The following is a 15068-nucleotide window of genomic DNA, read 5'->3' as shown; positions in this document are numbered from 1 at the left end:
ATTCGAATTGTATTTCTCCTATAGCTGTGTCGTTTTCTGTTGCTGGTTTCAAGATTTTTTTGTCTTTATTTTTATTCAAATTTTAACTTTAAAATTTTCAGGAATTTGTGATAATATTGTGATTCTTTCAGTTTATCCTTTCTGGGGTTTGCTCACCTTCTTTTATCTGTAGGTTTGTATCTTCTGCCTAATTTGCAATGTTTTCAGACCTTTCTTTGAATAATTTTTCAGCCCTATCTTCTTCTTCCTCTCCCTCCAGGACTATAGTGACTTTTATTTTTTGTTGAAAGAGGCTAACTAGGGAGCCTGAACTTCTATATATTTTTTATAGTCCTGCAGATCCCTGAGGCTCTGTTCTTTTTTATTTTTTCCATCCAAGTCTGTTTTCTTTCAGTTCAGTTTGGATAATTTCTGTATTTCCCTTCAATGATTCTTTCCTCTTCTCCATTCTGCTATTGGTTGGGGTTTACTAATAATTTTTTTAGAATGGTGTTTTTTGTTTTCGGGTGTTTTTTTAGTTTTAGAGGTAGAGTTTAGTGATTCATCAGTTGCACGTAACACCCTGTGCTCATTACATCAAGTGCCCTCCTTAATGCCCGTCCCCCAGTTACCCCCATCCCCCACCCACATCCCCTCCAGCAGCCCTCAGTTTGTTTTCTATATTAAGAGTTAGAATGGTGTTAATGTTACAGAAAAACTAAGCAGATGGTACAGAGTTCTCATGTGATGGTCTTTTATTGATACCTTAAATCAGTAAGGTAACATTTGTTGCAATTAATGAACTGGCATTAAATATATTTGTTATTATGTTGTTATGTCCATACTTTACTCAGATTTCCTTAACTTTTATATAATGTCCACTTTCTGTTCCAGGATCCCATCTAGGATACCACATTATATCCAGTAATCATGTTACCTTAGGCTAGTCTTGGTTATGACATTTTCTCAGACTTCTGTTGTTTTTGATGACCTTGACAGTTTTTAGGATTTAGGTGTATTGTAAGATGCCCCTCTATTGGAGTTTGTCTGAAGTTTTTTCATCATTAGACAGATTGGAGATACAGGTTTTTAGGAGGAATGTCACAGAGGTGTTTACTTTTTACACTGGCATTTTCATCACATCATGAGTATATCTATCAACATGATTTAAAATGACTGTTGAAGTTGATGTTGATCACTGCTGCAGTAGCATTTGTCAGGATTCTCCATTGTAAAGTTTCCACCCCATTTCCATGTTGTACTCTTCTTTTTCCTTTTTTGGAGAGTGAGAGAGTGTGTGCCCAGCAGGGGAAGGGAGCAAAGGATGGGGGGCGGAGAGAGAGAGAAAGAGAGAGAGAGAGAGAGAGAATCTTGAGAGAGAGAGAATCATGGAGCATGGAGAAGCTCCATGCCTAGTGCTAAGCCTGAGGTGGGGCCCTGAGATCAGAACCTGAGCTGAAATCAAGAGTCCACCCTTAACCGACTGAGTCACCCAGGCTCTCCCCTTGTTGTATTCTTGAGAATGAAGTCACTGTCTCCTTTAGGGTGGAGTATACAGCTAATTGGAATTTTTCTGCTTAAGAAATTGGTCCTTTCTTCTACATTTATTATTCAGTCATTTATTAATATTAGTAGGGACTCATGGATATTTTATAATTTGGGGCTATAATAAAATACAGTTTTATTTTGTTGATCAAAATTTTCTAGCTTTGGCCATTGGGAGCACTTTCACTTGGCTCCTGTGTTCTTTTGACATACCCTATCCATTGATTTTTAAAATTTCTGTTACTGATTTTTTTCAGTCCTATAATTTCCATTTGGTTCTTCTTTATATCTTCTATTTTTTTGATACGAATTTCTGTTTTTCATTGTTAAGTTATTTTTATTCTTTGTTGAAACATTTTTATCGTGGCTGCTTTAAAAATCTTTGTCATAATTCTAACATCTCTGTACTTTCATTGTTAGTATCTACTGATTGTCTTTTTCCATTTATTTTTATTTTTTATTATTTTTTTAAGATTTTATTTATTAGAGAGAAAGAGAGCAACAGAGGTGTGAAGGGCAGAGGGAGAAGCAGACTCCCTACTGAACAGAGAGTTCGATGCAGGAATTGATTCTGGGGCTCTGGGATCATGACCTGAGCTGAAGGCAGACACTTAACCAGCTGAGCCACCCAGGCGCCCATCTTTTTACATTTAAATTGTTGTTTTTCTGGGTTTTGATAGGATACATGATTATTATTATTTTTTAATCGAAGCTTGGAATTTTGGGGTATTATGTTATTATATTCTGGATCTTAGATAAACCTTCTGCTTTAGCTGGTTTTGTTTGACACTGCTGTGGTAGGGGTAGGAAGGCCTAGCCTCAGTTTTGACAGGTGTAGGTTGAAATCCGGGCTCTCCATTTGGCTTCTGTTGACACCCATTGAGGTGGGAGAAACTCCTTGTTATTGCTGGATGAGGGTAGAATTCTGGTTCCCCTCTGGGCTTTGGCTGATCCACCCTAACTGGGAGGAGTAGGATTATCTCCTTACTGCTCCCTACTGCTGTGTATCCACTGACACCAAATGATTCCATTCTAGTTTTATACTATCACTAAATAAAATAAAAATTATTTAAAAAGTGTTTTATCTTTCATTCTATAAAATATTGTTTTCATGTTTAATTCATATATTGCATGTTCATAGTTTACAAGTAAATAAATGGAAATCCATGTATACATTGTTACTTGACAAAGGGACACAATCAGACATGTTTGGAGACCACTATACAAGATGCTATAGTGAATGTCTTTTCCTATAGTCTGGGGAAACTAAAACTCTATGGTGATCTTTTCTTACCCTTGCCCTCCCCTCCCCTGTTTGTTTCTAACATTTAACTTGGCTGCCGTTGTTTATATCCCCATTGCTGAATTAGTTTCTGGAATATACTGATACAGGTAATTAATAATGTAGATCCTGGAGTGGAGACTATATAATACTTAACACTTCTCTTTCAGTATTTTATTTTCCACTTTCTTGCATAATATTTTGACTTTAATGGAAAGCAGGATACTTTCTACAAGGAGTAAAGATGTAAAGTATTATATGCTGTAAACTGTCATGTGCTCTAAAAAGCGTTCCCAGAACAACCCATTTGCCAGTAATGAAAACTGTACCTGCATGATCTTCAAATCACTTAATTTAGAATGCTTTGAGGTACCATAGGCTGTAATGAGATCTTAGAATACGTTGTCATCTAAGAGGAATAAGTCATTTTTTTTGGCTAGGTCTACTTAGAAGCAAGTAAGTTAAAGGGTCTATTTATATTTACAATTTGTTACCTGTTATTGTTTTATCATTAAATAATTTTTTTCCTATAGGATAATTAAAATAATTTAATAATGGCAGTGGGGATAGAACAGATAGGCATTTTTTGTTTTTTAAGATTTTATTTATTTATTTTGAGAAAGAGAGAGAACAAGCTGGGAGAGGGAGGCACAGACTCCCCGCTGAGCAGGGAGCCCCAAGCAGGGCTCGATCCCAGGACCCCGGGATCATGACCCGAGCCGAAGGCAGACACTTAACTAACTGAGCCACCCAGGCGCCTCCCACATAGGCATTTTTTAAAAGTTGGAATGAATTTGTAAGACACAAACAGACAAGAATCAACTTTGACAGATTGCTTATTTACCTTTCAATTAAGCAGCCTTTTTTTTATATGTTTTTTTTTTTTTAAAGTCTTTTAAAATATTTTTTTAGGTAGGTAGCCATCCAAGCTTCCTGAAGGAGGTTCGAGACCACATGCAGGACTCTTTCTTAATGCAGCCTGAGGTAAGCAGGACTGTAGCTGTGGTTAGCCCTTGACAATTTCATGTACTGCTACTGTCTTTATTATGTAACTGAAAAATCATGTGCATTTTGAAGTATATTAAAATTTATGAACTAAAAATATGTCAGATGATGATTTTTTCCTTATATTATCATAGATAAACTTTATTTCACAAATTTTACATGTATTGTGATTTGTTTAATTTGCTTTTAGGTATTTTTATTAAAAATTATTTTCAGATAAAAAATTTATGCACAGTACCTTGTCCACAATAGGCATTTACCTGCGATACAAAAGGTCCTCTCTTTTGTGCCTACCTGAAAGATACTAAAAACCCTTTATTTTGTAAAAATTTCCAAACTCATATTCCTTTATCCAGATGAATAGATTAGTACATAAATATGTGAATAATAAATGTATACAATTAATAATTTTAACTGTAGGACAAGGAATTCATATTGATATACTACTGCTATATAATTAATCTAAATACCTTATTCAAATTTTAAAACATTAATGTCCCTTGCAGCAAATGGAAAAAAAGTTATTTCTTGTTTAGGATCCAATCCTGGATTATAGGCTGTTATTTCTTTAAAAATATTTGTGTCTTCCCCCCTTCCCTTCTTCTGAGACCTTAATTCCAGATATATTAGATTTCCTGCTATTGTCCCATGGTCCCTGTGGCTCTATTATTTATTGGTTTTCATTTTTTGGTCTTTTTTTTTCTCCTTCATTTTGGAGAGTGTCTTATTGTTGTATCTTTAATTTTACTAATCTTTTCTGATACACTCTTAGTCCCATATGGTTTATTTTATGTCTCAGATCTTGTATTTCTCATCTCTAGAAGTTCCATCTGGATCTTTTTTATATCTTCTATTCCTTTCCTCATTATGTTCATGTTTTCCTGTACTGCTTTCTTGAATATATCAGCATATTTATCATAGCTCTTTTAACATTTTTGCCTGCTATTTTCTTAGCTGTCATTTCTAGATCTGTTTCCACAGCTTGATTTTTTAACTTTCTATATAATGAGTTATATTATGTTTTATGGAATGTTTAAAAGCCATTGTTTCCTATCTTTTGTTTAGCTTTCTGGTTTTTAAAAGTGGGAGATTAAATCTAGTCTCATAGCTGGGGTTGGAAGTCCTGTCTGCTTTAATCTGAAATAGTTCCCTAGTCTTTGTCTTTCATGACCTTGACACTTTTGAATACTACAGGACATTTAGTAGAGTGCCCCTCAATTTGAAGTACATCAAGCTTTTATCTCTTGAGTACTTTCCCATGTGGTTCACTCACTTGGTCAAAATGTAGTAAAAGAAATGTATTACATATAATGTAAAAGAATAAATTGGGAAGTTTTATTTAAAATGTGATGATTAATTTTGATATTCATATAGAATTGGGTAAGATTTAAATGTAAGGTACCATTTTTCAATGAGTAGACTGAAAATGAGCCAATTTGCCATAAGCTCCCTAATATATTTACCTTTACCTTACCAAGTATCTTGTTTTAATTAGTTCTACCTTATTCTTTTTCACTGAATTTGTAAGTAGGTTTATTTTCTCCCATGTCTGCATGGGGAATATAATAATTGTGAATTTGTTACAATTAATTTCATTTTTAACTCACTCAATGTATATTTATAGGATGAATGAAATTTAAATATTTTGATTGTTTACACATAAAACAAAACATGGCATGAACGGATATTTCTTTTTTTACTAATGTTCTTTCATTAAATGGGTCCTTTTATTTTTGAAGTAGTGGTGGCTGTGTTAAAATATTTTCAATATTAATGATTCTATCTTTCTGATAGTACTTTCTCATTCTCTTCAGATAAAAGTATTTGTCAGTGTGGACCAGTTGCTTAGCTCCTTGTTTACTTGACCCAATTCAACTGGTCTACTTTTTATTGGTACGTCTTAAAACTTACTAATTACTTAACCATTCTGCCAATAAAATTATTGTCAACTTGAAGGATGTTTCTAATAAGTTAAAAAAAAATCTAATCCAGGGTTAGATTAGATGGTTGGACTTCATTTATATTGGTAAAAGAATTCTTGATGGGTGCTGCTACATGCAGGTCTTGTACAAACATCTGAGAGCTGCTTGTTTTTTCTCTTTGTAATCCTGTGATCTAATGGCAAGTGTCCTGATATTTTTAGTATTCCTAATTTGTACTGTGTTGCCAGATTTTTCTTTTTTCTTTCATTGTCTTATTGATGTGTTTTCTTTGACTCTTTTCCCATTATAAAAATTTGAATTATTACATAGGCCTCAGGAAAATATTTTGTCATTTCAGGCAAAAAACCAGCATCCTCCTCTATTGTCTTTGTAACACTGGGAAAGTCATAATTAGACCTAATAGGTTTGCAGTTATTCTTTTCTGTTCCTTGTTACCATTCTTTTACTGTTGATAAGTATTTCTTTTTGCAGTGTATGAGAGATTGAAGAATGGGTTCATTTCCACTTTGAAAAGTAAAACTTAGGACTTCCGCGAAGTGATATTTAAGTAAATGGGGGATAGGCAGCCTTGCTTATTTTCTATGGTATCATAAAAAATATTTGTTTTATGGTACCAGTTATGTTTTTCTATAAAGATTTTTTTTCTTTTTTTAATGTTGATGTTATTTGTTTTTGGTTATTTTACCTTCAATTTATTACCTTTATTTTCTGAAATCCTGTGGCGCTCATGAAATTTGTCCGTGCAGTTTACCCATTTTGTTATTTTTGGCCTGATTGTCATTTTCCCTGACATCTATTAGTCATCCATCCATGGAACATTTTGAGGCCTTTTAATATCATTATATTGTACTAGATGCTGTTGGGTATGATGATGAATAAAATAACTTCAACATCAGGTGGAAAGATGGTTACAATTATTTTGCAGTATGATATGTGGTATTTGATTTAGCAGCTTTTGATAGTTGTGTAACCACTCAGAAGAGAGAGCAAATACAAGTTGCACATTTTAAAGACTTGCTTTTCCTTATGTTTGATTTCTAATTGTGACTATCATGTTTTTAATACAAATACACCAGTTCATCTGCTGTATTTGTATTTTTGTAAGACTATGTATATTTCAGTAATACTGCTTTTGTCTAGTAATTTTCAAAGTGTATCTCCTTTGGTCTTAACCATTATATATTTTACCTTGTTTCTTTGAATTACGTGTTGGCAAATATTTACTCTTGCCAGAAGGATTGACTATTCTTATCTACTGACTAATTATTAGCTTTAGTTAATAGCCCAAAATTCTGTTAAATGACATTTTTTTTAGTTTAAAAAAATTTAAAATAATGGTGTTTTATTGTGGTTGAATGAGGTTTTAAATGTACTGTATATAGGTGGTTAATTGGTTTTAAGAGAACTTCCAAAAAGTTCTTGAGACAACAGCACAGCTCAATGGAAAAAATATTTAACATCAAATTTTTCCTCTGAAGGACTGTAGTCATTTGATTATTAAGGCTTACACTTTGTTAGGTCCATTTAATTTCTTCTATCAAATGACAAGTGTGTCATGGTAAACAGAAAACACTGTGCCTTTGTTTTTCAGTTTATACTTTACCTATAGGTGGGGATTCTTTCAAACTAATTAATAGAGAAAACCCTATTTTTTGTAGGAGACTTAGCTGAGATCATTACTTTTGTGTGAACCTGATTTAGCTGCATTGTAGTTAACAGTTTGCATCCAGATGAAGATTTCTGACCCACTAAACCTGATTAGAGATTAACAGAATTGTTTTGCAGAGAAAAGGTGTACTGAAAAATATGATAATTTTTTCTAATTAAATTATAATTTTCTTAATTATCTTTTTATGTTTCAAATTTTAGAAATATGGAAAACTGACTACTTGTACTGGTTGCCGAACACAGTGCAGGTTTTTTGATATGACTCAGTGTATAGGTCCTAATGGATATATGGAGCCATATTGTTCAACTGCTTGCATGAACAGTCACAAGACAAAATATGCAAAATCACAAAGTAAGTTTCAGGTATTTGGAAAGCTAAAAAAACCTCAAGAATATGACTAATTTCTTTTTTTTTTTTTTTAAAGATTTTATTTATTTGACAGAGACACAGCGAGAGAGGGAACACAAGCAGGGAGAGTGGGAGGGGTAGAAGCAGGTTCCCCGCTCTGCGGGGAGCCCAATGTGGGGCTGGATCCCAGGACCCCCTGGGATCATGATCTGAGCCGAAGGCAGATGCTCAACGATTGAGCCACCCAGGCGCCCCAATAATATGACTAATTTCTTAACTACTCTTTCCCTTAACTTTGTTCTTATATTTAACTGTATAAACAATTTTTATTTATCACATTAAACTTTCTTAATGTAGACTTTTTTTAGTGGTTTTGACCATTCCATATTTCTTTGATTTTCTTTAATTTTAAGTTATTGGTGAAATTCTGTCCATGTCTCCATTCTTAGCTGAAATTGTTTTTCCTTCCAAAGATCTAAAATTGAGATTGTTTCATGTATCCATGTATATTTTAGAGACATGATGTCAGACTCTTCATAATGATATTTTTTAAGGTATAAATAATCTTGGAAATTAATAAAAGAATAGCTTATAGAAGCTTCCATTAAAAAAAAATTTCCCAGAGGTCAATTAAATTTTTGTTCTAGACTTTTTATCATTTTATAAAGAAACCAGATATGTATCTTTTCTCTCCTAGGTTTGGGAATTATTTGCCATTTTTGTAAGCGAAACTCTTTACCTCAATATCAAGCCACAATGCCTGATGGGAAACTGTATAACTTTTGCAATTCCAGTTGTGTGGCTAAATTTCAGGTTTGTTATTTATTTTGGATAACTCTCACTCCCAGTAAAATACACATAGAATATAAACAGTATAATATGCTTTATCTTTATTAAATGTGCTAATTTGTATGTAGTTTGTTGAAGGTCAAACTGCAGGGTGGAGATTATAGAGTCACAGTAGTAGGCATAGCTGCAGCAGCTCACCACTTGGCATGGATAATCTAATTGACTTTTTAATTGTTTATGGTAGAGACTTGAAGGAAAATAAATTTTAGTATAATTGAGCTCAGTGCCTGATGTGTACTATATTCTTAGTCAATGGTTTCAGTAACATGTGACTTAAGGGGAATTCTGTTTTATGATAAATGGATGAAGGACATAGGTATATTTAGCCTGGAAATGATGAGCATAAATGTTTTCTTCATATATTAGAAATATGCCATGTAAAATGGGGATGGGACTTGTCTAATATAAGATCACTTTAGGGAGACCCTTTTCATTTTCGTAAATGCAAAGAACTTTCTGGCATAGTTCTTTAAAGTTGGATTATGGATAATCTCAGAAGGTAGTATTACTGCAAATGTTCAAACTTAAATTCATTGATTACTTGGAAGGAATAGTTGAAAAGGGAATTTAGCATTAGTTAAGTGGTGTGAGTAGGTAGGTTTACCTTGCTGTAGGTGAAAATTTCAAGGTATTCAAAGGTTCAGACCAGTGCATAAAGCAGTGCTTCATGATTATCTTCCAGCAGTTCTACAGTGCTGCAGACACTGTGTTCTGTGTTATTTATTTTTAAAGATTTTATTTATTTGACACAGCAAGAGAGGGAACATGAACAGGGGGAGTGGGAGAGGGAGGAGCAGGGGGAGTGGGAGAGGGAGAAGCAGTCTCCCCCGCTGAGCAAGGAGCCGGATGCGATGCGGGGCTCGATCCCAGGACCCTGCGATCATGACCTGAGCTGAAGGCAGACGCTTAATGACTGAGCCACCCAGGCTCCCCATTCTGTGTTACTTAAATTGAAAATGTAGTCCATTAAGTATGTTAGAGTAGTTACAACCATTATTAGCATTTAAATTGAGGTAGTTTTTAATTCAGCCAGGTGAATTGTTTTTATTAATAGTTACATCCTTGACTGAATTTAGGTAATAAACCATTTTCAAGACTAAACTTCTATTTTGGAAGTTGGGATCATGGACATTGATACATTCTTAGAGTGGTAAATATTGCTTCTGACTTGTTGGTTTTTCTTAAACTAGAAGTTAAGGAGTAAGGATTAATTAGATAAGAGAACAATAGTGTCTTTGGCATGCCGCTTCTCAGATTTCAACTTTATTTTTGATGTTGGTAAACTGGAAATGCTAATAGAAAATGTTTTAACTACTTTTTTTATTTAACTGAAACTTGTATTACCCATGATTTGAAGAGACAATTTGTATATGTACATTGTATATTTTAAAGAAACACTTAATGTAGACTGTTATTTCTGGGGAATGTATCCAGGTAAGTGTTGGCAGCCTCATCACTGTAACTCTGCATAAAAGTGATACAAAGAATAGAAAAGCAGCATTTTTTCCCTTTATCTTAAAACACACTATAGATTTTGAATTTTATGTTTTCATTAGATGATGTTTCCATTTCAAAATAAGGTAATTGGATAGTATTCATTTATTTTGAAAGAATAGTTAACCTTAATGGACTTACACAATTTTTTTTGAAACATCAGGGCACAGTGGTTTTTATTTAAAAAAATGTATTCACCTAATAGTTACTATCTTAAATCTGCATGTTTTCTTTAACAAATTTTAATTGTGTTGTACAGTGTATGCAGAAGTTTTAAAAAATGATGTTTTTTTGTATAAAGATTCTTTCTTCTCTTCACTGCCACCCTGAAAAATTTTTTAACTTTTATACATTCAAAAGATTATATGTAATGTGTAATATATATTAGAGAATGATAAATATCAGCATACTTATCACTCAGGTTAGAAATTAGACCAAAACTTTTTTTTTAAAAGATAGATTTATTTTAGAGAGCGCGCCACCCACGGACACCCCCCCCCAAGCACCATCCCACCCCCAGAACCCCCCCATTCCCCAGCATGGATGTGTGTGGGCATGCCTCAGTGGGAGGCAAGGGGCAGAGGGATGGGGAAAGAGAGAATCTCAAGCAGACTCCCTGCTAAGGGCAGAGTCTTATGCGAGGCTGGATCCCACAACCCTGAGATCATGACCTGAGCAGAAACCAAGAGTTGGATGCTCAACTGACTGAGCCACCCGGGTGCCTCTAGAACAAAACTTTTTAAGCCCGTGTATGCTTATATCTTTTTTTTTTTTTTGAAGATTTTATTTATTTATTTGACAGAGAGAGACACAGCAAGAGAGGGAACACAAGGGGGAGTGGGAGAGGGAGAGGTGGGCTTTCCCGGGCTTGATCCCGGGATCCTGGGATCATGACCTGAGCCGAAGGCAGACACTTAACGACTGAGCCACCCAGGGGCCCTGCTTATATCTTTTCTTATTCTGTAAATTGTTTTAACTTTTTAAAATGTAATAAAACTAAAATTATTGGTATCAATTCCAGTCTGTAAATCTTTTTCCCCCTAAATTTGTAAAAGAAATGATCAATTTTAAAAAAGTATTATGGGCTGTTTTCACTGATGGACTTGGAATTAAAATGATAGCAATATTGCATGTGGGACAAATTACAACTTAAAATACCTATTGGAGAGAACTAGGAGCCAGGTTTTTTTTTTTTTAAATGTTTAAATACTAGTTCAGAACCCGGTTAACCTTAACTATTATTTGCTGAAGTTTTTTTAAAGGTATAAAATAATTTTTGAGCTGTATGATTTTTCCTTTTTCATGTAATTTTAAAATAAGTGGTAGTAATCCTGAATAAAAAATGAATTTCAGTTTCATAAACTTAGTGTACTAGTAAGTAATTTTTAAATACAAAATTCAGAAATACAATTTTATGTGAGGACATATTTAAGCAAGAAACACTATTTTCTGGACATAGTCAAAATTTAAGTTAGTTACAAATAAAAATTCTAAAATCTACATCAGACTCAGTATGTTTTGTTTTTTGTTTTAGGCTCTAAGTATGCAGTCATCTTCAAATGGTCAATTTGTAGCTCCAAGTGATATACAGTTGAAATGCAACTATTGTAAAAATTCCTTTTGTACAAAGCCAGAAATCCTGGAATGGGAGGCAAGTCCTATTTTATTATATATATTATCTTGCTTAAGTAAGAATCTAGTAAAATAATGATGGTGTTTCCATTTGATGACTGATTTCTTAGTGGACAAGGATTAGTTCTTCAGGTTTTCTGATGATTGAATTATTTACTTTATTTTGTGGGAAGAGCATCAACAAAGGATCTGTTTATTGAAGTCATATCCTTTATACATTATATTTGTAATAGTGTACAGGATGTTACTTTGTTTAGCTACATACTTGGGGCATCTGTTTGTACCATATTTTTCCATTTTACCCCATTCTTATTAAATATTGTTTGAACTATAGTGTATTGCCTGGTACCTGTACAGATTAGAATTTGTTAGTCATTTACCATGTTGTCATTTAACATTTTATAATTGTTTTAATAAAAGAATCCTAATATAAATTTATTTTCCCTTTCTCATCACTCTTGCCTTCACCACTTTACTAATTTACTTTGCCATATATTTTTGCCATTAGCAACACCTGATCATTATTTTTTGTTTAAATAAGGGAGCAGTGATGGATGAATGCATGGATGGATGGATGGATGGACAGACAGGTGGACCTGGCTGAAAATTGCTTTCTTGATCAGTGTTCATCTTTGGCCATTCTTTCTTTTCACCTTTTTTGAAGGCATGGAATATGTAATAAAATGGTGTACAAGACATAGTACTAACAGTAGATTGCTTTTGAACTAAAATTTGTTAGTGGCTATTGGTAAGTCAGTCGCTGAGACCTAGGAGAAAGGTGATAACCAGAATCTGACTAATGATTACTAAAGTACTTCGGAAATCTGAAATTTCATTATTTTAACACTCTAGTCCCTAGAAAATTACTGAGCATTTAAACCAATTATTCTTGGAGACTATTGTTGGCACCCAGTGATGATTTTTAGTGACTAATACCCTCTTTAAGTCATAGCAGAAAAAATGTTGAAAGTCTAGTAAGAATAAAGGAATGGTAGGGGATGAGGAATGAAATCCATAAGCAAGCACAGAGAATAATGTTATATAGGGAATAAAGATCCTGCCTAGATTGAATTTTTATAATACTAGATGAAATTGAGGTCCTTTCTACCATCTCCATGTTAGTGCTACCTGGCTTTTGTAGTCTTGGTGTTGCTTTTATTTACACGGAGGTTACGTTTTGGAAGGAGGTAAGAAACACTGTCTATCAGACTGAGAGTTGAGCCTTTCACTCGGGCGATTGAGAATTCAAGGGCCTCTTTCTTCTCATTCCACTGTTGGCAGTTGTATTTTCTTTGTTGCTGTTTTTCCTCTTATAAGTTATATGTCCACAGTGGGGCAACTTTCCACTGATTGCCTTATTACTTGAGTTGGTTCCTAGACTCTTTCACCTTCCTTGTCTTGGTCTTCAGCTGTCTTTGCCCCGTTAGGTAGATGGATTAGACCTAGTCTATGCCCTCCATAATAACAGAGGGGAAAGGGTGCTGCCTCGGGAATTATAACTTGTTTGTGTTTGGCTGGTTTCTGGAAGGTAGCTCTGGCTATTGTAGGTTTGGGGCCAGTAGAAATGACTAAATAATGCTAAACTAGCTCCATTCAAGGGAACCAACTCAGTCTAAAGTTTAGCAGCACACTGTATCATGGCCCCAAGTTGAATACTTTATCCATAATAGGTCTGTTACTATTAGCGGCGGTAGGAATTTGATTGAGTCTACTTGACTGTACTCATCAAAGAATATTTCTTTTTGAGTTAAACTGATGTTAATGTCATATTTCTCATCTTTTTGTAGTTTACCCATGTTGTATCTTCCATTGCTTTCTTCCCGTTTCTCCAGTTCCCTTAGCAACACCAGACTGCCATCTTGTTCTAGTGATACTTTTATAATTTCACTGAGTAATTTTGGGGTAGTTAATGGTATTGAATTTTGTGGAGTTTTTTCTGAGAAAAAAAAAAAGAAATTTATCCCCAAGGATTATCAATCACATTAACTGGGTAAATGATTTAACTTTGTTTCTGTAAAAGTGACTTGTTTATTTCTTAAACTTGTTCTTGAGGTGGTTGTCATATACTTACCAAGGTTCCCATTGTGCATTTAGAACAAAGTGCATCAATTCTGCAGCAAAACTTGTTCAGATGACTATAAGAAGTTGCATTGCATAGTTACATATTGCGAATACTGTCAAGAGGAGAAGACTCTTCATGAAACAGTAAATTTCTCTGGCGTTAAGAGACCTTTCTGTAGTGAAGGCAAGTGTATATACAGTGTTGTTCATAATTTTTATTAATACTTAATGTTAATTTTTTGCCCAAATATTTTAAATATATAACTACATATGTCCAGAGTGGCTGTACAATTTTAGTGTAGCTGAACAAAAAAAAATTGAAATTGATTTTCTACTGACTTGTTTTGTTATTTTAATTTGTAGACCTCTGGGCCTCAAGGTATTTTATCTCTAAAAATTTAAAAATCTTTTTTCCCATTAAAAGGAAGTTTTGAAAATAAAAGCATTATTATATGTCATTTCTAAACATAGAAATTGTGATCTGAAAGTTGATTTTACAAGTGGATTAGAATTATTTTCCATTGGGTTCATTTCCCTGCCCAGCTTCGTGCCTAGCCTACAAAGGTTTTTAGTATACCAGAAAGAAAATCATATGTGGCATTACTACAATGGGAAAATACTTTTAGGTTTTTAATTTGGGATGCCAGGCAAACACTGGCTCTCGTTACTGTATGTTCAAGAATTCTTTTCTCCTCTCATTTACACTTTTGCTGCTCTGGTACCAGGCAGCTGATTATAGAAATAAACGCCTGTTCTCATTCTAATTCTCCAGAGATAGGAACAAGGATTGTAACTATGGGTTTGGGGCTCTTGTTATTATTACTTTTCCCCAACTGTCACATTCTTGCTCTAAGCTGGCTTTCAGTTTCTATTCTTTCTTTAGCCCCAGGCACTGAACTCTCCCAGCTTTTCTATCTGCTATCCTCATCTGTCATTTTCCAGTTAGTTACCCCCCGCCCCCATCCACTTTTTATATGGATTTCTGCTGCTGGTTAGGGGTAAGAAAAAGGTTGGAAAATCCTAAATGCCAGCAGTATTGAATGACTGAAAACTCAAAAGATCTATCAGTCCATTCCATCAATACCTTCGTTTGATACATTATACATTTCACATATGAGGTTATGTATGTAAGAGGGTACTGCTTATAAAACAAGGCATTCCTCTTTTTATAAGTTCAGTTGAGTACATTTCACCTGATGAGAAAGGTAACCATGTTTACTGTTAAGATCATAGCCGTGATGAAAAGTGACATAGTGTTTAA

The 15068-nt window shown here is 34.1% G+C and overlaps 1 protein-coding gene across 4 annotated transcripts in view; it reads left to right on the top strand.

Moving 5' to 3' along the window:
* The window catches only part of ZMYM2 (zinc finger MYM-type containing 2), a 106997-nt gene that overhangs the window by 48501 nt on the left and 43428 nt on the right, over positions 1–15068 (top strand). For 3 of the 4 annotated variants that reach the window (XM_025875213.2, XM_025875212.2, XM_073894802.1), the window contains 5 exons: positions 3719–3790; positions 7624–7774; positions 8469–8584; positions 11649–11765; positions 13841–13991. In XM_025875213.2, the coding sequence (XP_025730998.1) occupies positions 3719–3790; positions 7624–7774; positions 8469–8584; positions 11649–11765; positions 13841–13991 (607 nt within the window). The remainder of the gene's footprint in view (positions 1–3718; positions 3791–7623; positions 7775–8468; positions 8585–11648; positions 11766–13840; positions 13992–15068) is intronic. The other variant, XM_073894801.1, reaches the window with a different exon arrangement.

Source organism: Callorhinus ursinus, unplaced genomic scaffold (genome assembly GCF_003265705.2).
Source record: "Callorhinus ursinus isolate GAN/ISIS: 27379988/994484 unplaced genomic scaffold, GSC_fseal_2.0 scaffold7, whole genome shotgun sequence".
Taxonomy (NCBI): domain Eukaryota; kingdom Metazoa; phylum Chordata; class Mammalia; order Carnivora; family Otariidae; genus Callorhinus; species Callorhinus ursinus.
Note: the sequence above shows the minus strand (reverse complement) of the source record. Positions and strands in the feature narration are given on the sequence as shown.